The following is a 22,434-nucleotide window of genomic DNA, read 5'->3' as shown; positions in this document are numbered from 1 at the left end:
GGAAGAGAGAAGAAGAAAGAGGACGGTGACAGTGCAATCAGCAGGAGGAAGGAAGATAGAAATGGGAGATACGGTAATTTTAAGTTTCTTATTAGTTGATGTGGATTTGAAATTTGCTGTAGGTGGAAGAGCTGTGTGAACGTGAGTGGAGGCGTATAGAGGAGGTTAGACCGCGGAAGGAGAGAGATAAAAAATTATGGAGTAGAAGAGAGGTCTGTGAGGGAGAGGTGAGGTCGTGCGTGAGAGAGGGCGTATGGAAGAAGTTGGGCCCCGGGATGAGGTAAAGGAAGGAGTGCGGTGTGTGTGAGTACGGTTTGTGAGGGAGAGGAGCTATTGTGTGTGAATGAGGGCGTATGGAGGAAGTTAGGTCGCGAGAGGAGAGAAAGGAAGGAGTGCGGTGTGTGTGAGTGCGGTCTGTGGGGGAGAGAAGCTATTGTGTGTGCGTGCGGGCATATGGAGGAGGTTAGGCTGCGGGAGGAGGAAAAGGAAGGAGTGCGATGTATGTGAGTGCAGTCTGTGAGGGAGAGGAGCTATCGTGTGTGAGTGAGGGCGTATGGAAGAGGCTAGGCCGCAGGAGGAGAGAAAGGAAGGAGTGTGGTGTGTGTGAGTGCAGTCTGTGAGGGAGATGAGCTATTGTGTGTGAGTGAGGGCGTATGGAGGAGGCTAGGCCGCGGGAGGAGAGAAAGGAAGGAGTGCAGTGTGTGTGAGTGCGGTCTGTGAGGGAGAGGAGCTATTGTGTGTGAGTGAGGGTGTATGGAGGAGGCTAGGCCGCGGGAGAAGGGAAAGGAAGATGTGTAGGGTGTGAGTGAGGTTCAAGAGAGGGAGGAGATGTTGTGTGATTACGAATGGAGGTTGACAGAGGGGACCACGGGAGGAGAGTGAGGTGATTTCGGGATTTGAGGGTGAAGTATCTAAAATAGGCTGTAGAGGGAGAGATAAGAGATTTGGGGAGTGAGGTAAATATATGTAAGGGAGGAAGTAGTGCGTGTGGATGTAGAAAGTTTGGGAGGAGGAAAGAGAGGAGGCCGTAGACTGTGGAAATAAAGTGTCGGAATGGAGGTGTGGGGGTGTCTCTGTGTAGGACGAGGGGATGTATGGGGTAGCTGTGTGGTGTGAGGGTATGGGTCGTATATAAGTTGGTATAGCTGTTGTAAATTTGGTAGTTGGCAAGGGAACGTTACAGGTGTGGATGTGTTAGGTGTTAGTGCGTGCTTTATGGGGAGATGGATGTAATGTAGGTACACATGTTAAAAGTATAAGAAAGCTTCAAGATAAGATAGGGGAGTAAGGACAGGACGATGTTGTGTTGGGTCGGTAGCATCGGGGGACACCGATATTGGTTGTCGTTACTTAGGAAAAGTAAGTTGATCGCCGATGGTGGTGATGGTCAGGAGACTCCGACGAGAATGGATTTGGTCGCCGATATTGGTGACGGTGAATGATAGTATCTGTGTGTGTGTGGGTGGTCTATTAGGGGTCGAGAGATAGACGGTTTATTGATGGTCGCCGATATTGGTGACGAGTGTGAATATTTGTATGCTTGGGGTGACATTAAGGGATGGTCACACATGGTATGCATGATATTTAGGATACCAGAGTACGTTTTAGTCCTGCGTAGTCTTATAGTGATGATAAGGTAAGCTTATGTTGGATTTCATATTTGGTGCATATCATAATTGTAACTTAATTTTTATTGTACTGAATTTTATGAACCCACCCTCTATTGTTCACAGACGATGTAGGAATGGAGTCGGGATCGGAGTTATGGAGTCGGGATCGGAGTTGCTAGTTTCTGAGTTTAGCGTTTAGAACAACAGAAAAAAGATCTTTATGGACAGATTGAATGTGTAAAAGTTAGTAGTAGACTTGATAATATGTCTGTTGATAGTGTATACGGCTGTATTTCACGTTACGTTATATGTATGATTGCCGATGTATCTTAACTCTGAACAATAAATTGTGATGGTATTTTTATGTATCTGTCTGACTTGAAACGAAATTTTTGTATTTAATTATAAATTTATTGTAAACTACACCATTAAAAATAAAAAAAAAACGGGGTGTTATATTATATATTAAATATGATCTAACATAATTTTTGTTTTCTTTACATGAGGATGGAGTGAAAAAGAAAATGATGGATTATCAGCGCCAGATTGCCCCGTCTTTGACAGAGTATTTGGGCTTAGACCCATCTTGATCATCACAATCAATATCAACCGTCCATTTCTCAAACGTGCAGTTGAAGAAATCATAGTATCCTCCATGGACGGACAGTAAACCTCTTCTTGCCCTATCTTTAATCCATGGGTAGCTTAACAAATTCACTAAAGAACCTTTCACCGATTCCTGTTTACAAGTAACTTCCTATTAATATTTTTAACAATAATCGAATAATAAAATCCATTTTTAATATATTTAAAATTAAAATTTACAATATTTACCTTCTAATTTTATTAAAAATTTAAATTTAATATTTCAAAAATCATTTTCATCTAACACACAACTTATATTTTTTATAAAAAAAATAATATTTTTTTTTAAATTATTTCTATCAAACACTAAATAATTTTTAATTAACAGCTACTATAGTATGTTCTTTTAAAATTTATACTACTGAGTTATAATTATTTAAATATCCATTAATTTTTTTGGAATTTTACGTAATTTATTTTAATTTTTTATTATAATAATTGTAATAATAAACATTGGAATAATTAAAAAAAAATATAGTACCTTCTCGCAATGTCTGCATTGTTCATCAAAGCTAAGGTGATTTGCTTGGCGTTTTGTTTTTAACTTGGCGACATTTCCTTGAAAAACCCACCTATGAATAAAACTATATATATATGTATATATATAGATATATATATACCCACAACAACAAAAAAAAAACGTTATTTTATAAGTGAAATTTACAATAATCACAATAAGCTAAATGGAATTCTTTGTCAAAAGAAAGCTACAATAAATTTGCGAGAAATGTGAATTTGTGTGCGTGTGTAACGTATACATGTATATTTTATATATGTATGTATGTATGTGTGTGTGTGTGTGTATGTATTCTCAATTATTTTATGCAAAACCTTGAATCATGATCCTCTTGCATGCTCATGAGGCTTTGAATCCCTCCACAGCTGCTGTGACCGATGATTAATATGTTTTCTACCTACAGAAACATCAACATACATAACCCTTTGATCACACGTATAATCGCTCATGCTCATGTATGTCTCATATATACATATACACACATGTATATTTACTGCAAATTATCAGTTTCAGCTAGTTACTTACTTCAAGAGTATTTACTGCAAATTCAAGTGCAGCGTTAGTTTCTGATGGGCCATTCTAGACAAGAAAAATTAAAGACAATTAAAAAACTTGGTAAAAATTTAATTTCTCCGTCCATAGTTACATATATATATATATATGTGTGTGTGTGTGTGTGTGTGTGTGTATACCTCAATTGGAGGGACAAGATTGGCAATATTGCGAACCATAAAGGCTTCTCCTGGTTGAAATCCGAGGATATTGGAAGGGCAAACCCTAGAATCTGCACAAGCTATTACCATAAACTGTTCTTCCGATATGTGAGTTCAAACAGAAACCAAAGCAGAAAATTACAAAAGGAAATAACAGATTAGGATTTGTCTTGCTTGAACCAGATGAATTTGGAATGAATACCTTTGGGGATTGAGCTTCGGCAAGTGCACGAAATTGTTCAAATTGTTTTCTGTTCAAAATTGAAATTAAATCATTTTTTAAAAAACAAAAACAATTTTGCTCAAAACAAGGAAGAAGGAACGGAGTCTCGATTTAGTACATACAGATATTTGTGCTTCTTGAAACTCAGAAATCTGTGTTTCAACACGTCCCATCCTAATCGAGTACTGTTGCTATCTTTGATTAGTTCTATCTGCGAAAAATCAGATCAATCAGTCGAGAATTATGCGTAAAATGATTTGAAACAATGAAGAAATGAAACGGAACAGACAAAAGAAAGAAACTCACTTCGTCGGACCTTCTGCTAAGAAATTCAGAAGAGGATAAAGCTCGAGAAGAACTATGGCGGCAGATGGCTGTTACTGCTGAAACTATCAGTAGAGGATTGGAGCCTGAATTGAAGTTTTTACAGCATAGAAATATTTCACTCACTGAGTTGATGACAATCGTTCTTGCTTTGACTTTACCGAGTCTAATTCTATGAAAAACTCAATCCGGTTTACAAAAGTATTCTGAAAAAACAAAGAAGACAAGTTTGTACTCACGAGTTAACCAGGCCATCCCTTTGTTTAATGACTCAGCATCTGGTGAGTGCACTCGAACTTTCAAAGGAGAACCGATGATTACCCAGTCTCCATGGATTATACATACATATGTTTATATATATTCTTCCAAGAAGATTGGATTAATATTTTATTAAATAAAGCGTCACGTCTTATCACTATTTCACATCATTTTCAAACTACAATATTTCCTTCTTCAAAAAAATTCATTTTTTATGAATTAATTTTCCATGTAAAATTCTACACACAGTATCTTTGGCTAAAATAATAATGTAGTTACTTTTATTTAAATTTATCTTATATACCTTAATTTTTTGTTGTGTTACTTTTTAGTGTTATGTATCAATTTTATTGATACATAACATATTTTAATTAATTTAAATTATAGTTAAACACCAAATTATATAATACTTGATATTTAAATGTGATAATTATTTATATCTAAATCGATTTAAATGAAATAAAAAAATTATAATTTCTTTTAAATTTCAAAAAATGCATCCTTTTTTTTTCCTGTAGGAGTTGCATAACACAAGAACATTGTTAAATAACCTTACGAGAATAATATTCACCATAATTCACACAAAAAAAAAAAAAAAAAAAACTCAGTCAAAATTCATAACAGTTTTTTACATGTTTTTTCCCTCAACATGTAAAATACTAACCAAGTGGATTTTATATATGCACTTATATACCTAATTTAAAATAAATATTTAAATTTTAATTATTTTTTAAAGTATTATTTGAGAAAAAAAATAAGGTGATTGACATTATTGGTCCACGTGTAAGAGGATATGGTGTTATATTACATTTTTTAGTGCTTAGTTGTATGCGAACCGACTCCTCACGCAACGTAGTTAGACCACAAAATTCTTAGTTGGCTTCCTGAACATTTTCACACAATTTCAACTTTTATTATTTAATTATTCTAACCCAAAAAAAAAAAAAAAAGAAAAAACCCTGCTTATGTCAGCAATTCTTATCTACATCCAAACTGATCTGTCGGTTTGATCTCATGACCTTAAAACGCAGCGTTTCAATCCTAGATACAACCCCATATTCCCTCCTCCCCTCTTCAGTTTCCATTTCTTCTCGTGTAAAATTTGCGCTGTTCAGAAATTTCAAACAATCAAATTCTCACCGTTGTTCATCCACGATTACCAAAGGACCCACAAATCCGAGCCCGTTTATCATATCGGGGCATACCCGAACCCGGCACCCGATTCTCAACGACTTCTCTCAAAGCCCGTTTCAAGGCCTCAATCTCCTTCTCCCCATTACCGGCCCATTGCGTCACCACCACGCTCTTGATCCGCCCACCAACCGTCATCATATCGGCTCGAACCGGTTTAGCTCGACAAGACCGGAAAGCTCGACCCAAATCCCTGTTCAGACCGGGCCGGTCCTCGCAACAAAGAGTTGCCTTGACGAGTCCCGTTGCCCCACCGTCGCAGTTACTCAGCGTCGCTTCGTCCAATTCCCCGGGAAACGGCCACGTCGACGGGTCAGGCTCCAATCCGTTTCCATCTAAATTCCGCCGTGCCACGTCAGCGGCCTTACGTTTCAGCTCGCGCACGTGATGCACCACCTCCGCCAGCAACGTCGCTTTGTCCGTCTGCAGCACGAGAATCCCATAAAATTACCGTAATGCCATCGTCACAAGGCTAAAATGACAGGTGATAAAAAACGACTGCGTACTGACCTTAGTGGTGTCAGGAAGAAGAGAACGAAGAGTGGAGAGATGAGCGTTGATTCTCTGCCTGCGTCTCCTCTCTGCTTCCTTGTGACTCTTGCATGCTTCCGTCGTTGACTTCTTCTCCGAACTCGCGACAGAAACGTCGTCATTTCGGCCATATTCACAGTAGCACGACGACCTAAAAGGGTCCATCTCCATTTTCCTCCGGTTGATGAAGATAACGGGCAGAACTTATAAAATACGGAAACAATACATATAGTGAACGGAAAAGGGTCTGTGGGACTAAAGAATACTGCTCATCAGTGGGAGTGGAAAGAGTATGAAGAAGAAGGGAACTGTGAGTCAAACTCGAAGTAAACCAGAGAGAGAGAGAGATGACGACGATGATGATTACTGTTATATATAAAGAGAGAAAATTAATGGGTGAGCGAGCCCGAGACAGAGTTTTATAGGAGAATGAAAAGTAGGAGGAAGGAACAAATCAAGCATCCATGGGTTATTTCGAAGAGCGTGTCTGGTGTAAAGAGATAGAGGAAGAAAGCCAACAGGGAGAAAAACAAAGAGAAAAACAACAAGAGTGGTGAGTTGGTGACCTCAGTACTCGGTTTTCTAGTTAGATGGTATTAATTTTGACAAAATAGATAATTAGCGTAGTTAATTTGTTTTCACGAGTGGTTTTTGGGCAACGAAACGACTTTAGTTTTATATAAAATGTGTTTTAAAATCTTGTCGACCGTCAATGGGATCACGGGAACTTTGATTAATATTCTTAGACAAAAGTGCATAGGCATTATAATACATACATATATATATATATATATGTACAGCTACGTAGCCAAAAAAAAAATATGTAACATAATAGGTTTTTTGGGTTGAAAAGATATTTGATCTTGTATATACATATTTGCAGGAAAATTTGGTACTGAGAGATATACAAAAATTAAAGGAGTTAAAAGTATATTTGCGGGAATCGTCTCGTACATTGCCATCAAGGCCCCAGTGATCTTATTAAATTGTCTTATGTTTTAAATTATTTGACATACTTGTTTTACCTTGACAATTACGTTTGACCGTTTGACACGGGAAATTAAAACTCTCTCTTTTTGTGTCTTGTTTTCTTTTCCCTATTCACTATTAATTCTTTTAACACAATTGTTCGAGACTGCCATCTAGTTATATACATACATAATGTATACCAACAATAAATAATTTAACACTAAAAACCTTATTTATATATTTGTTTTAATTCGGAATGTGATGTTAGTATTTATATTTATTAGAAATTTAAAATTTGTAATTTGTTAAATTAATATTTGGGACTAAACTTTAGATTTTTTGTCATTTAAATATTTAATAAAATTGATTAATTTATTTATTTGTTTATTATTATAAATATTAACTAGTTTTGAAATAATCATTTTCGAAATTATGCAATTATAAGAATTGACTGTTTCACGACCTGGCCGACAGCTTTGAATGACAGCAAGCAGAGGACGATCGCCGACGTCGTTTTAGCTCATTAGGTTCCAAACCTATTTTAAATTTTAATGCCTTGACTTCATTCTTAATTTATATCTTAAATCCAATAAATAAATAAAAAAAAAAATGTATTGATTATTATCTTAAATGTTCCTCACTTCATACACAATTAATTACTAAAAGAATAAAATTCTAATGCATATGTAGTTTTATTCTATCATAATTAATTATTATTTTTTGTTTGAATAAAAAAATATTTACAAAATAAAGAAGACCGATACACAGAGGAGAATAAGAATAATATCACAGAAATTTAAAAAAAAAAAAAAATTAAAAAGAATAAAAGTCTAGTGACTATAATAATTCTATTTTATTTAAATGTCACAAAATTAATTTTAATAAAAACATAAAATATACTAATTCATAAGTATATTATAAATTGGTTGCGGTTGACAATAATGCTCTATTTTAGAAAGTGAAATAATATTTACTAGCATTTTTGTAGAATTAATAAAGATTAAATTAAATTAAATTAAATTTGAGCAAATAAAAAAAAAAAAAAACTTTATAGTGTTTAAATTATTTGTAATGGAAATAACCAATATAATTTTTGACGTTGGAAAAAAGAAGGGGACAAAAGTGTAGAGGGGACGTGTGAAAGTGTAGGGTGGGGGCCAGACAATGGGAGAAGGAAGGTGAGATCAGTATCTATGTCAGTGTAGCATCCAAGAATCTCCACAGCAATACCATTTGGAATTGGCTTCTCAGCAGCAGTCCTTCATTTTTGGCGTCACTTGTTTTTAATAACTTGTGTGTTAAAGTTTTTCAGTTTTATTCATTAATTAATTATAATATAAATAATTTTTAAATAAACGTTTTGAATTTATAATTTCTTAAAATAAATGACATATAAAATATTTAATTGGGTTACAACATAACCCATTTTACCCTCTTCTTCTTCTTTTTGTGTGTGTGTAAATTATGTTTCAGAAAAGAAAAAGTAGGAAGCAATCCCAAGAGCTTGACAAATGGGGATGTAATGTCTGTAGTTCTACATTCCAAAGTTGGGGAATTTAAAAAAGCTAACAGAGAAAAAACATAGAGACAAAAAAGAAAAGCAGAGAAGGAAAGAAAGAAACATGTTTTCAGTAAGCAGCAAATTGGAGGCTCCTTTCAAGGCAAGGAATCTCCCCAACCCAACTCTACTAAAAAGCTGCTCTCTCTACCCTGTCGTTTTATGCACATGACACTATTTATTTACTTCCACAAATATTTTTGCACCATTTCCTCCTTCCAACCACGAAGAAATATTTACTGAAAGCTAACGACTTCTTTTCAACCATGAAGATTTTTAATTTTTTAAAGTTGTTTTAATCCTATTTAATTTTAACTAATAGATTTTCAGAAAGGTAAGTAATCTAAAAAAAAAAAAAAAAGATCCAAATTAAATTTATGTCTAATCGCCTCATTCTTGTTTGGTATAATTTAAGTTTAAACCAAAATAAAGTAAAAATAAACCAGCTAAATTCTTCCCTCTCACCTTCTGCAGCTACAACCAGGAGATTGGCTAATGAATTATATGACAAAAGACAGACACGCTACTCAAATGCCAAACCAACCATATCCTATGATCAAAATACCATATTTCTACAATTTTTATCCAAACAAATTTTGGATCAAAATGAAAGCACAATATTAAGAATGTGAAGAAGAGAGTCTGAGACATTCGCTCTGGCATCTCCGAAGGCAGATGTCGTTCCAGTTTGGTACCTGATGCTGGTTAACACAAACAGTACGAGCACAAGCATCAGAACATGCATCGAGCTCCGATACACCACAAACAGTGACACAAGTATCGGGAATTGGGTCTTTAGAGAATGCCCCAACCTTCTTCAACATTCTCTTCGATGTACAGACCCTCTCGCAGACAAATATGTCATCGGAACTCTTCTCCCTCCCCCTGGCACTCTTAATTCTCTGTTCCTCAGCTCGTTTCTTCTTCATTCTAAAAGCTTGACCAGCAACAACTGCTGGGATAGCAGCCCCCAAGAGGGACCACCACACTTCCACCATAATAAAGTATTATTCAGGCTGCAATCCTATTTCTCGTTTATACTGCACAATTTAACACAATAAGAATGCACCAGTTAGCAATCTTTGTATATAGAGAGACTAAAAACTACGAGATGCAACCTTTTCAACATAAAGAAGGTTTAACCTTGTGACTGCATTTCCTGTTAAAAGAAATGCCAAAACAAGGTTCAATTCCAAATATTACTAAAATTGTGATGTATTTGTCAGTTACAAAATCCCAAAGGCAAATGGGGTCTAAGAAACAAGTATGTTATTATACTTGAGCTGGATTTAGGTCAAAATCTTGATCTTAATCTTTCATAGTACAAACAAGATTAGAATAGAAATTTCATAAAGGTTGAAGTGGGAATAGCTTAGTTCCTTGCTAATTCAGATTAATTAGATATGTACGTCCTACCTAACCATGTAAGAACAGAAATCTAACACTGGTGGAATTCAATATTAATCAAATATGAAAATTGTAACTGAATCTTATATAATAAGTTATTCAGGCCACTGGATAATAAAACCTGAGCCAAAACTGCTAATGTTCAACTTGGTCCTCAAACATTAAAAGTAGCATTGTGAAACTAAAGAATCAAAACCTTTGAATCACATGGACCTGTCGATACATTAGTCCGCTGTGTGCCACCAGAACTACTGAAGTTTCTTCAGGTAATAACTTCAAGTAGCAAAGTTTACTTACAACCAATAAGGAATAAAAGGAGAGCACATCTAAAGTTATTACCACTTGATATTGTGAAGGAAAGGTTACATACAAGACCAAGTGCCCAACCACATCAAAACAGTCAACCAAACCAACATGTTCTAAAAAACGCATCAAACGCATATTATCAACATGAATGCCCAAATACCACCAGCATCACTACAATGATCTTACTACTTATTAATTTCCTTTTTTTTTTCTGTTAATGGATATTTTAATTCATGATCATGCAAAACATAAAACCAGTAACCAACTTCTACCATTGTACTTATCTAATCTTAAAACATTAAACAACCTTCTTTTCTAACAATCAAGTTTAATATATTGGAAATGAAGTAACTAAAGATTTAAAAGTTACAAAAAAGTACAAGATTCAATTGAAAAAAAAAGCACCTCTATCCATCTAAAGATATACACTTTATTAAAATAAACACACTAAAAGACACAGATGAAAAAGTCTTTTCGTATCTGTGAATTAAATCAACATCTACCACTGACCAGAATGTCCTTATCCATAACTTCACAAGAACGAAAAGAGAAACGAGCGAAAACCATGCATAAGTTTTAAACAGAAGAACAAAGAGCAAGAAATTAATGGAAGTACTAAATGCAAGTCCAGCCATTACCAACAAGCCATGCATGAAACTTTAATCAGAATAGAAAAATTTTGAAGAAAAATAAAAAAACTAGACATTAAAACTAGAAATGATTTACACAATTAGAGTTTACTTTTTCAGAGTAACAAAGGCATAAGCAATTAAGCAAAAAAATATGGCGGATTTAAAAGCTGAATGGGCTCGCTTCATAGTTCTCACTGGGTTGAAGGTGAATCACCCTAACCACACGCATGCCGACGTGCACACATATGCACACATGCTCACACACAAGTAGACACGTGTGCGCACACACAATCTTAATGGCATCAACATATGACAAGGTGACATGAGTTACATGTACACATGACACTACCATAACAACTTACAACAAAATAACAGGATCACGATGAAACAGTGATAAGGTCGGTGGAGGCAGCAAGAGAAAATGAATTGCACGAAACTGTTTGCCTGAGATTTAATTAAATAATATAGACTTGTCCAATCTCTGGAACATGGAATGGACAGAACAGAAAGAAGGACCCCCCCAGAACAAGTACTGAAAACTATCTATACATACATATAGACACACATGTTAACTGACTAGGCAAAACAAAAAGTTGGACAACTGGACTATCTGTGTACATGTAAATGCTGAAAAGAAACAATAGAAACTGTGAAGTACAAAAGACTATATAGAGACCTGTCTGTCTACGTATATACAATATATCCAAGCAAATGAAGATTGGGCCAATGCACTAACCAGTCTAATAACTTCACTGAAAAAGTCACGGTATATAAGATCCAAGAAAACCAAATGTTAATATCGGTAAGACCATCGTATGACATTTAAGAAACAGCCCTCATTTGCAGAACAAAACTATTCAGTTCAACGCAAAAGCTCAAAACTTAAAAGCGATTAACAATTTCAGAACGCATCCATTACAGACAGAACATCTAGTTAATTAAGAAACTCTAAACAGTCACCGAGCAGCTCAGTCAAAACCTAAACTCGTTTCCCCACGAATTCAAGGCCAACCAGTAAGTTTCAGTGTAACCATATCCAACATAATCTTGTCGCCAACAACAAAAGAACGAGCATTCGAAAATGCAATTGAAAAAAGTCTTCCATCAAAGCAAAAAAAAAAAAAAAAAAAAGAAGAAAAAAACAGAGATTAAATGTTTTCGAAAATCAAAGGCTAATAGAAGAACCGAAAAAAGTAAACTTAATTTCGATCTTGTTTTTTTATGGATGAACTAAGAGAGAAATGGAGCGAAAGTTTTACCTCTGAGAGTAAAATCTGGGGAGAACTCCTTTGGCTGCAGATGCTCGAATCGCTCTACTCGTCGGAGAAGGGCGGAAGTCGAGCCCGACTTCCGATGAGAGCTTGAAGAGAAGATTGGGTTTGCTTTGGAAGAAGAATAGGTCTAAAAGGGGTCGGGTTTGGTAGTTTGGGCTATTTCTTGGGCTTTAGAAAGTAGCATTGGGCTTCATGAAGACATGAGAAAGTTCTCACATTTTAATTTTTAAAATTTTATTATATATAAATATTAAAATTAAACTAAAAAAATTTATTTCTCATAATCTAAAATTAATAATTACAATTAAGTTTTTAATAAATTCATGGTATACAAGATTACTTACAAGAATTAGGTTTTTTTTTTTTTTTAAAAAAATAATAATTAATCATAATTTTTATTTTTTTATTAATTATAAGAAGTATATACCAAAAAGGCTTTGAGCCAATTTTACTGTAATATTTTTTATTTTAATTTGAATTTTTCTGATGAGTTGACTTTCTATATTTTATTTTTTGAATTATAAAAAAATTTGGATTGGGCTATACTCCTATATATATAGATATATATATATCATCGATATGGATAAACATTTGAAAACATCATCTAACAGTTATCAATTGCTTCAAGGATTTAGGCATATAAGCTATAAACTGCTTTGCAGTCCCACATGGAACAAATGTTGAATTGCAAAGTCAGATGATACTGGACATTTTCAGCATTCGAATATGACAAGGAAAAGAAACTGAGTCTGCCTAATTGGAAAATATTATAATCTAACATTTAAAATATTAATAGTAACCCTTGTCGAATCTTGAACTTACGATAGCAGTAGCTACAAAAATTTTCAGATTCAAATGAACAGGAAAAATTATACTAGATTTACCCGATGCCAGGCAGCAAATTAATCTTATACCTAGTTTTTCTTTTTTACCCAAACGGTTGGGCCATCAGGCATAAGCCTTACAACAACAGGATATCACACTGAACACGGTACATGAACAAGCCGAAAACGGCTTCGTTAAGAAACCACAGAAAGTTTTTGGGAAATTCTTCTGCGCTCCGACAGTTAATGGACAAGAAGTAACTCAGCACCAAATGGGTTGATCAAACATCCTGCCACCAGGACAATAAAACTTTTGTTTATCATAAACTCAAGCAAAAATGCCGGTTCTTTTAGAATGGGGACCCAGAAGGTGCAATCAGACCCAGACTCTGCATTACTCTCATTCTCCGTGCACTAAGTTCCTGAGACTCAATCCCGTAAGTGTACTCGTTCAATTCTATAACTTCTCTAAAGAGGGTAAAGAAAAGAATTTTCTTGGATTAAAGATATGTTTAGGACAAATCTGAAAATTTTGTAGAATTCATTTGCCAAAATTCACATATTGTTCAACTAGCAGATTGAGAAAATCTTTCTCAAAATAATAAAACTGATCTCAGATGGATTCACTAAAATTTAAAATGCATTATTTCAACTCCACATGAGAGTATACGAGGTTGCTTTTTATCATCTTCTAAAATAATTTACGGAAGTTTCTAGTTGAGATCAGTATGAATTTGTCAATGAATTCCACAAAATTTCTCAATTCGTTCCAAACATATCCCAAAGAAATAAAAAGTTAATGAATTCCAAGTATACTTACAGATTGCATGTTCCCAACCTCATCATTGTTCAATATCTTGTTTTTCTTAGGGGTTCTCATTTTTGGGCTCTCAGAAGCGTCCTTAGTTTGATTCTTTCGCTTGGCTTTCTCCCTCTCCTTGTCTAGTTTGGCCTTCTTTGAAACCTTCTCTTTCTTAGAGGAATTACCTGAGACAATAAGCACTGAATGATATAAACATGATTTGGGGCTTCTATTGCTATTTCCACCAACTGTTTTGATCCAAATTCGTTTAAGTATAACATCCCATGCTTACAGACTCAGAACATAATGAACTTGCAAAGATAAAAGAAAAGAACCTAGAAAGGCATCAGTATTTAGTCTATGCTGTAAAAAGATAACAGTAAATACAGCAAAAGAACACACAGGTAATTCAATCAACAGTCTCCAAGTTCCATAGGCAAGAGTGTGATCCAATTTCTTGGCGGAGATAACTCAACTAGAAGAAGATGAAATTTCTACAACTACACATCCACATACTTAAAACATCACAAACTAAGGCTAACCTAAATTCATAGTTCAAAATTATTTTTAATAGAGGCAACATTTTTACACATTAGAAAATGTATCAATCTTTTCTTTCCTTCTTTAAAGATAGAACAGAAATTGGTCTTGAATGAAAAGAAAAGATACGGAAGATTAAAACTTACCAAAGGATATTCCCTAAACCAGTCAAAGTTGCAGAATCCTTCAGTTATAGCATTTTAATACGATGCTTTATCTTGTGGTTTCATATTTACAAAGGTTAAATACAAAGCTGACTGGAATATCCTCTTTGGTGGCTGTCTCCACCAGCTTTAATATGAAAAGCAATTAATTGACATGGACTATCTATGTTTTCTTGAGAAGATGGCGGCCAGGTGCCTTGTTTTACCACTTCAACAAGATTCCCTAATTTTTCATTTGTTGGATGTAGACACATACTTCATATGTAGTAACACAACAGCTGGCAAGACTTACTAGGTAAGGTAAATGTAGTAAAACACCAGCTTGCTCACGGAAAATCCTATCCACCCAAGAAAATCAGTTCAGCATTTCTGTTCTTCACATCCTGTAATTCGTCTCTATTACTGAGGAAGCATAATTTGGAAAGAGCATAATAACAAGTTCTTCGATATGCCCTCCAAAACTTCTTGTGAAATAAAATCAGACTTGTCATGTTATCGCATAAATATGCCATCTAAAAGGATAGTATCAAGTGCCTGAGCTACTCAGCTCGAGGGGAACAAGGAGGAATGCTGCTCTCTGTTGGACTGGGGTTTGTCCTCTTAGCATTGGTGTCGAAGCAAAAAAAGATCATATCTATACTATTATAGGCAGATAAGGAGATCCAGCGTTCTAACGTCTGTTAGAACAACAGGTTCATCCCAAATCAAGAATATTCACAAGAAATACTAAAAACTTGAAAGTTCCCTTTGATTCCATTTTCATAACCAACAATCTACCAAGAATTGGGAGTCATAGATTGATTAGTTAATCCAGACAATCTGAGAAGCTAAAGTAGATTAAAACTTCTTTAGTCAATTGCCAACACACTTCATCATTGCAAACAAAGAAGTCTTAAACAAGGAATAGGTCTATGATCGATCATTACCCTTTATTCTTTAGCATAACTAGAAGCCACATTACCAGACATCCACATCAACCGGACATGTCAACATATTGCTTTTTATCTTTTTGTGCCTGGTAGATATGTCCTCTACTTGGACTACCAATTCAGACAACAGATCTCAGATATTATTGCAGCGTAAGGACAATATATGCTGGCAACAGCATGGGTCGTCATTTTAGTTAGTATAACAAAAGATATTGTCCTAATTGACATGGTAGGTAGATTCGGATGGTAAAATGAATAACACTAACCTTTAGATTTGGATCCTGGTGACTTTGATTTACTGGACTTTACGGAACGAATCTTCTCCTATAGCCATACACAAATAATAAAAGAACCCACATCGTTGAAGATTTTAGATTATTTTGAAACATAAGATATGAAAATAAAACAGTTGAAGGGTAGCCCAGGTTACAGAAAATGATACCTGATCCAGCGCTTTGTCAAATATGTCACGATGACTGCCATTATTCTGTTCGAGTACCTGGGATTTCAAACATACAGAACAACAAGAAATAAATAAAAAGCTACCGCAAAAAGGAAAAAACAAATCTGATATAGATAAACAGTTACACCAAAAGTTGGTGTTATGCGCTCCTTACAATCTTAAACTGAGAATGACATTTAATAGGATCCACATACAGACTGCAAAATAGAAAAAGAAATTTTAATCTATATATCATTGGGAGAGGGAAAACATGGCGTTGTTTCGGTTCAAATTTTTTATTGACAGATAGAGTAAGAAAAAACACTAACTGTTGATAACTTCCATATAGCCTGACAAGAACTTTCCCTGCTGGTCGATTTTTGGGTTTATTGCTCTCGGTAACAGTGTTCTCATCAACAACCTACCACATGAATAAGCAAATAAACTCAGAAACAATTCGACAGTAAAAAAAGCCAATGAAAACTTAATGTAAGCCAGAAGCTGAAACAAATAGAAAAAAAACAGAGAACACCACACTTTTTATACCTGCGCCGGCCACCATGTGTCCTTTCCAACCTTAACCCATATTAAGTCTCCAAGTGTTACCTTCCCTCCCAATTTATCAGCTGCAGCTTCTTCCCTGTCTTCCTTGCCATCATTACTTTCACCACTCGCACTCCGAGACATTAATAATCTACCATCAAAATAACCTACATTAACAAATAATCCATTCATTTTCTTCTTCTGGATGAATCAGAAAAAGATATCCTACTATTAATGTACATTGATAATTTCTTATCCATTTAAAATTTTGGAAGAGTCGGTTTAATCTATTATATATAGATAAATCTAACAGAAACCGAGAAAATGATAATATACATGGTAGAAATTAGGTTTAACAACTACGTATGAATCAAAAACATCAAAAAGTTCGAAATATCCAAATATAGAGGTTAGTATAACATACATGGTAGAAAATGAAGATATACATGGTAGAAATTAGTATAGTTTAACAACTATGTATGAATCAAAAACATCAAAAAGTTTTAAGTATCCAAATATAGATGTTAGTGTTTTTCATTTTACCTCTCCCTAGAAATTAACCTGTTTAGGGTTACCCAACACTGCAAATATCAGTCCATAACTATAAATTACAGTCAGAAGTGACCCAATCCAATATTAAATCAAAATAAAGAGACGACCAGCCAAGAGCTGTATTGCACTCAGCAAACAGGTTCCAGCCTTACCCTCTGTTTGGTTGGCAAGAAAAGTAGAGAAAACACCTCACAAGCTTCCCAGCCTTTCATTTTCAGCAAACGAGTAAGAAATCAAACTCAAAAACTTAAGAAACCGAAAGAAAAACCAGAAACTAGCATCGATTTTTTGAAAATTTAAGCAAGTTACTGACTGATCAACACCGAAAAGACGGAAGAAGATGTAACAAGTTTCACACTGCATGGCCTCCATTTTCCAACCAACAAGCAAGAAATCGAACTCAATAACTTACAATATCAATTCGGAAGTTGGGTTTAAGTTGAAGATGAAAGTGAGAGAGAGACTTTCTTCAATCCGGATGCCAATTAATGGGGCTAGTGGGGAAAGGAACAGAGCCTTGAAATCAGATCCGACGAGTTCAATTAGCCACTTCGCTTAGCGTTAACGTTGAACCGCAAGGGGAATTCTTACAGACTATTTACTGATAGAATTTGGAAACTTGAGTTGGATTAAATTTATAAAATTATTTTACGGCAAGAATAAGGAAACGAGATTCTTAAATTATCTTTACTCCCACCCACTATACAAAATATAATAATTATTCTTTGTTAATGTGAATTTTTTTATTGAATTATTTATTTACGTACAAAAGAATTAGTTTAGAAAAATAAAGTAAACAATTATATTCATCATACAGGTCTTGACGTGTATTTCTTTAATTTATGGTTATTAATATACACAGTATATGTTGTATACTGATTAAAATAATTAATAATATTTTTAATTATAATACATAATACGTTTAAATTGTAATTGTTTAATAATGATGAAAAAAATTTACAACGATCAATAATATTTTTATTTATTTTATAAAAAAATATAATTATTTTTATATTATAATTTATGCTATTTTTAATTTATATAGGATAATAACTTTTTTAATTAATAAAAGTTTCGCTAATTCTTAGTATAAATTATTTATATATATAATTTATCTAAAAAATTTAATTACAAAATATAAGTATATATTAATTAAATATTTTACAAAACGCACGAGTAGCGTATTAACTCTATAAAAATTGGTTAGTTGTATAATTAATAGCCAATAATATTCTATTACAAGTTAATTAATAAGAATAAACAAAAATTTTCCTTTAAAATTTTTAATTTCAGAAATCAATATCCATCAGCATCATTTCACCCAAACTCGGAACAATAGTTTCAACTTAATTTAAACCCGTGTGAGATCTACAGAACAATTCTACCAAATCTTTGCCTCACCAGGTTTTTCAACAATTTACAGCCACACACAAAACAGCAGATTATGAAGGTAAGCTAACAAGAGCATTAAATTGAGTTCAGATCAGATCACTTTCAATGAGATGTGAACCAGAAAGGATATCAGAAAACAGAGTGAAGACCAGGAAGAAAAAGGCTGTACACGAGAACAGATAAGAGAAGGAAAGAATAGTGTAGAGATAGAGCCATGTGAATGGAGAATTCAAATTGATCAAACTCCCAAAATCTATCTGTACATGAGGTTTTGGTGTCTATAAATACAAAGATGAAAAGATGAGTTGCCTAACAACTTGCGAACAGAAGACTACACACCTAATGAATGGAAAACGGAAGAAACAAAATAAGAAATGGCTATATACACAACATCAACTAACTAACAACACAGAAATAATGTCTCTGAATAAAGCTACAAAGGCAGCATAGATCAACAGAAGAGAAAAGAAATTACGACAAATAAAATTTTATGGTGCCTTGAGCATGCAATGGGTCGGGACGGTTTAATTTAAACTTAATAGTGTCAATAAAAATGCAACTAATGGTGAAGACACTTATCATAACTTCACAGCAAGAAGGACATAATAATCTAACCCTTTCCCACATAGTTCATCTGTAAAAAGAAAACCCAAAATGCACTAGTTTAAAAAAAAAATGATACTTTTGACTGATTTATTATCACCTGTAAAATTTACACTGCCAATAATATCAGATGTTCTATGATTTGGTTCATCAATTTGACAAGTCAATGACAATATTGATTCCGACTCTATAACTTATTGGCCTTATCCTAAAGAGGGAAGAATCAATAAGGCATAGACAGAGACAGAGACCGCATGTAATAAACTAATCAACCCCTTTAGCATAAGAACAAAATCAAACTACCCATTCTTGTTTAATTTGAAATCATAACAGTTCAAGGGCACTCACCACAAAGTTCTTTCTACCAACCTTCTAATTAAGTTGTTAACGGATGATTAAAAGATTACTTTCAAAGGCCTTGGGGTCTCTTCAGGATGTAGAGGATAAAAGAAAATGAGACTAATTGCTTCTCACTGTAAATTACCAGCATTCCCATTAAATACCTTGTTACCCAGCTAACATGCATTTCCATTCAATTTAGTTTTTCCCACTAATATTATTCTACTGCAATTCCCTCCTCTTTTCGCCTCCCAAATGAACCCTAGCATGAAAAGAATGAAAGTGCAACGTTCAATTATTAAGAAACCAGAATTTAAACAACAGATAACAATTCGATTTGGCAAATCTATCACCACCCAGCCAAGAATCAACCTTGTGTGCAAAGAAGAATCCACCCATTAAACAATCATATCAATCAAAAGATTCAAAATCTGTACCCGAAAGGAAAAATACTTTCTGAAATCACATTGTTGCATGTCAATATATGGTACAGATCTTCTGTGAATCATCAGTCAGTCACAAAGAAGATGCAAATGAAAAGAAAAGATTTAATATCTACAGTTCTACAATCTACAGATAAGAGAAAAAAGAAAACTACCACTAACAAGTAAAATCTAACAAAATACTACAAAGACCGCTCAGTAAGCTTTGGGAAAACTGATCCAGCTAGTTTTTACCTTCTTTCATTTTCACCAGAGAGACCTCAGCATTTCTGTCCGTCTCCAATAAACAAAACAAAATCCTTATAAGTTCCCATTCTTCTTCAACCCAATTTCAGAAACCTGGATTCTTCCGCGGTCTTCCCCTCTTTCTGGGAGAACTTCCCCGCTCATTCACCGCAGAATTACCCCTATTAACAGTTCCATTCACCCTCTCCGCAGCTGCAGCGGCAGGGGCCGGGGCAGCGGCAGTCGCGGTAGCAGCAACACCGGTAAAATTATTTCCAGCGGGATGCAAATCCGGCGAGTAAATTGGGGGCATCCAATTCGGGAATCTCGAAGTTGTAGCCCCTTTCCCGCCCCCGTTATCTGAATTCCCAGTCACAAACCCGAGAGGGAAGAATCCCCAACGGCAGTAGTACGCGTCCTTGCCGGGGACAAGCGGCGGCAGAGACGGGATCATTGTTGCCTGGAATGCCCTCTGGCAATTCTGGCACCTCAAACAACACTCTAGATAAACCCTAGGATACTCGTACAACCTATAGCAGTACGGGCAGGCGGTCCAGAAAGTGGATAGCTTAGACCGAAACTCGTCCTCTGCGGGCTTAGTCTCCCGCTGGCTCCTCCTAACAGGCAATTTATCATGCTGGTGCAACCCGGCGCCTGCTAAGCTGTTAAGATCGACTTTGGTGAAGAGGCTAAGCTCGTTATCGTACAGAGCTTTCTTCGATTCATTAGAGAGGACGCTCCATGCCTCTGCCACAAGCTTGAAAGCCTGATCAGCGAAAGGAAACTTGTTTTTGTCCGGGTGGAGGAGGAGAGCCAGCTTGCGGTATTGCTTCTTTATTTGATCGAAATCGTCGGATCGGCGCTCCAACTGCAGCATCGCGTACCAGTCATGGTGGTTATTTATGCGCTTTTCGGACGCCAAAAGCACCTCTACCACTGCTAAGATCTGATCTGACCCCTCTAAAAGCGGCTCCGTCTCCTGCGCCAAGACTGCGAATTCTTTCGATCCCTGCAGATCGCGTGTCTGCAGTTGTTTCTCCGCGATTCCAAGCAACCGCTCCGCTTCCACTCTGTTTGAGCTTTCCTCCATTTTTGTCCCCTTGTCTCCCTTGCCTACTTTCTTGTTTTTTTTCTGTTCCTTGTTTTTCTTGGTCGTGTTTGGACAGGGAGAAAATGGGCTTGAAGTTGGATAAAATCGCATAAAGGATTTCGCCCGAGGGGGATGGCGAAATGGAGATATCCTCCAGGTCGTCTGATCTTGAGTATGATTGGTAAAGATTTTCATCTGTCTGTTTTACCCTCTTTAAATAATCAAAGGAATGTAATAATTTATCCAAATATAATTTAAATAATAAATTCAAATATTTTCAATAAAATTAATATTCACGACAAAATATTAATAAAAAAAAAAAAATATTTTTAGACAGTTTGATTTGGTATAGACCGTTTTTTGATAATTTAATATAAAGTTTCATCATGTAAATATTGTGGAAGCTATTGATTGTCTAGATAAATGCGATGCATTATAGTTTTTATTTTTTGAAATAATAATTGATAAAAAGTTTTTTTTTAAAAAAAAAAAATAAGTTATGTGTATTATTATAATATATTCATTAAATAAAATTATTAATAAACTATTATATAAATAATGATTTAAAGGTAATTGTTTATACATAGAATTAAATTTGTAGCAATTAATGTAACCATGTACCAAAATACAAAATAGGAAACTTGAAAATACGGATCAGTCCAATACAGTTTCCCTAGAAAAGGCTGAGATCCTATGGGCCTAAATGTTAAGGACACAGGGCCCACAACTCATGGTCCTGGCCCACATTAATCTCAAAATAAACCGCGTGGATATACGTACAATGAAAAAGAAAAAAAAAAATGTGGAAAAGAGGTGTTGCGTAATCCGAACCTGATTTATTTTATTATATTAATATAAATATAATTATATCTGTATTAATACAAAATTTAAAATATATTTATCAATAATATATTAAATTTTAATATTAAAATCTTATTAGAATAAGTTGAATTGAGGGAGTTGGATCCAAAATGGAACAATCTCTTTATCCACTCACCTATTAAAAATTAAAAAATAAATAAATAAATAAAACTTTTTTTGGAAATATAAATATGATTATACCAAGAAAATCAAAATTCACCACCAATGTGCCCTTTTGGGACCACTCATCAGTACTTCTTTGTAGAACATTCGGGTCTGTACTTTTTTCTTGGTTAGTGTATTTGAGTCTATGAAATTTTAATTTCACCATACAGAGAACGATATAATATAATCGTACACTATATAAATAATACGGTAAAATATATGCTTCTAACTTTTATATTTTATCTCAGGTTTGTCGTTTTTTTTTTTTCAAAAAAAAAATATGATTTTTTAATCATTTTATATAAAAATTAGTGTTTTAAATTATTATTTATATATAAGAAAATTTATTTTTAAATTTAAAA

General features: G+C 34.6%; 5 protein-coding genes across 14 annotated transcripts; all 5 read right to left on the bottom strand.

Annotated features, from left to right (window-relative positions):
- Positions 1-2,045: 2,045 nt before the first annotated feature.
- BCA6 (beta carbonic anhydrase 6) lies at positions 2,046-4,422 on the bottom strand. The gene is made up of 9 exons (XM_022047685.2): positions 4,272-4,422; positions 4,015-4,118; positions 3,831-3,919; positions 3,688-3,736; positions 3,465-3,578; positions 3,298-3,351; positions 3,087-3,169; positions 2,737-2,839; positions 2,046-2,349 (listed from the first exon to the last, which is right to left on the bottom strand). Exons 1-9 carry the CDS (start codon positions 4,285-4,287, stop codon positions 2,146-2,148), a joined length of 816 nt encoding a protein of 271 aa, XP_021903377.1. The 5' UTR covers positions 4,288-4,422; the 3' UTR covers positions 2,046-2,145.
- Positions 4,423-5,041: 619 nt separating this feature from the next.
- Positions 5,042-6,513, bottom strand: LOC110818723 (transcription factor bHLH30-like). The gene is made up of 2 exons (XM_022047686.2): positions 5,992-6,513; positions 5,042-5,904 (listed from the first exon to the last, which is right to left on the bottom strand). Exons 1-2 carry the CDS (start codon positions 6,181-6,183, stop codon positions 5,437-5,439), a joined length of 660 nt encoding a protein of 219 aa, XP_021903378.1. The 5' UTR covers positions 6,184-6,513; the 3' UTR covers positions 5,042-5,436.
- Positions 6,514-9,063: 2,550 nt separating this feature from the next.
- On the bottom strand, positions 9,064-12,302 carry LOC110818689 (thionin-like protein). The gene is made up of 2 exons (XM_022047640.2): positions 12,144-12,302; positions 9,064-9,579 (listed from the first exon to the last, which is right to left on the bottom strand). The coding sequence occupies exon 2, from the start codon at positions 9,535-9,537 to the stop codon at positions 9,160-9,162; it is 378 nt and encodes a 125-aa protein (XP_021903332.1). The 5' UTR covers positions 9,538-9,579; positions 12,144-12,302; the 3' UTR covers positions 9,064-9,159.
- A 613-nt stretch (positions 12,303-12,915) lies between these two features.
- LOC110818848 (uncharacterized) lies at positions 12,916-20,103 on the bottom strand. 10 transcript variants are annotated; one of them, XM_022047850.2, is made up of 9 exons: positions 17,268-17,620; positions 17,107-17,159; positions 16,406-16,569; positions 16,189-16,280; positions 16,035-16,077; positions 15,860-15,916; positions 15,684-15,741; positions 13,803-13,969; positions 12,916-13,404 (listed from the first exon to the last, which is right to left on the bottom strand). In XM_022047850.2, exons 3-9 carry the CDS (start codon positions 16,544-16,546, stop codon positions 13,333-13,335), a joined length of 630 nt encoding a protein of 209 aa, XP_021903542.1. In that variant the 5' UTR covers positions 16,547-16,569; positions 17,107-17,159; positions 17,268-17,620; the 3' UTR covers positions 12,916-13,332. The 10 variants fall into 10 exon arrangements, with proteins under 10 accessions (XP_021903542.1, XP_021903543.1, XP_021903540.1 ...); XM_022047851.2 differs by having other exon boundaries at positions 16,406-16,553; XM_022047848.2 differs by having other exon boundaries at positions 17,367-17,620.
- Positions 19,721-21,235, bottom strand: LOC110818897 (Chaperone DnaJ-domain superfamily protein). Its single transcript, XM_022047927.2, has one exon. The coding sequence runs from the start codon at positions 21,155-21,157 to the stop codon at positions 20,063-20,065; it is 1,095 nt and encodes a 364-aa protein (XP_021903619.2). The 5' UTR covers positions 21,158-21,235; the 3' UTR covers positions 19,721-20,062.
- Positions 21,236-22,434: the final 1,199 nt, after the last annotated feature.

This window comes from Carica papaya, chromosome 1 (genome assembly GCF_054855325.1).
Source record: "Carica papaya isolate Zhongbai chromosome 1, ASM5485532v1, whole genome shotgun sequence".
NCBI classification, from domain to species: domain Eukaryota; kingdom Viridiplantae; phylum Streptophyta; class Magnoliopsida; order Brassicales; family Caricaceae; genus Carica; species Carica papaya.
This window is presented reverse-complemented; position numbering and strand designations above follow the sequence as displayed.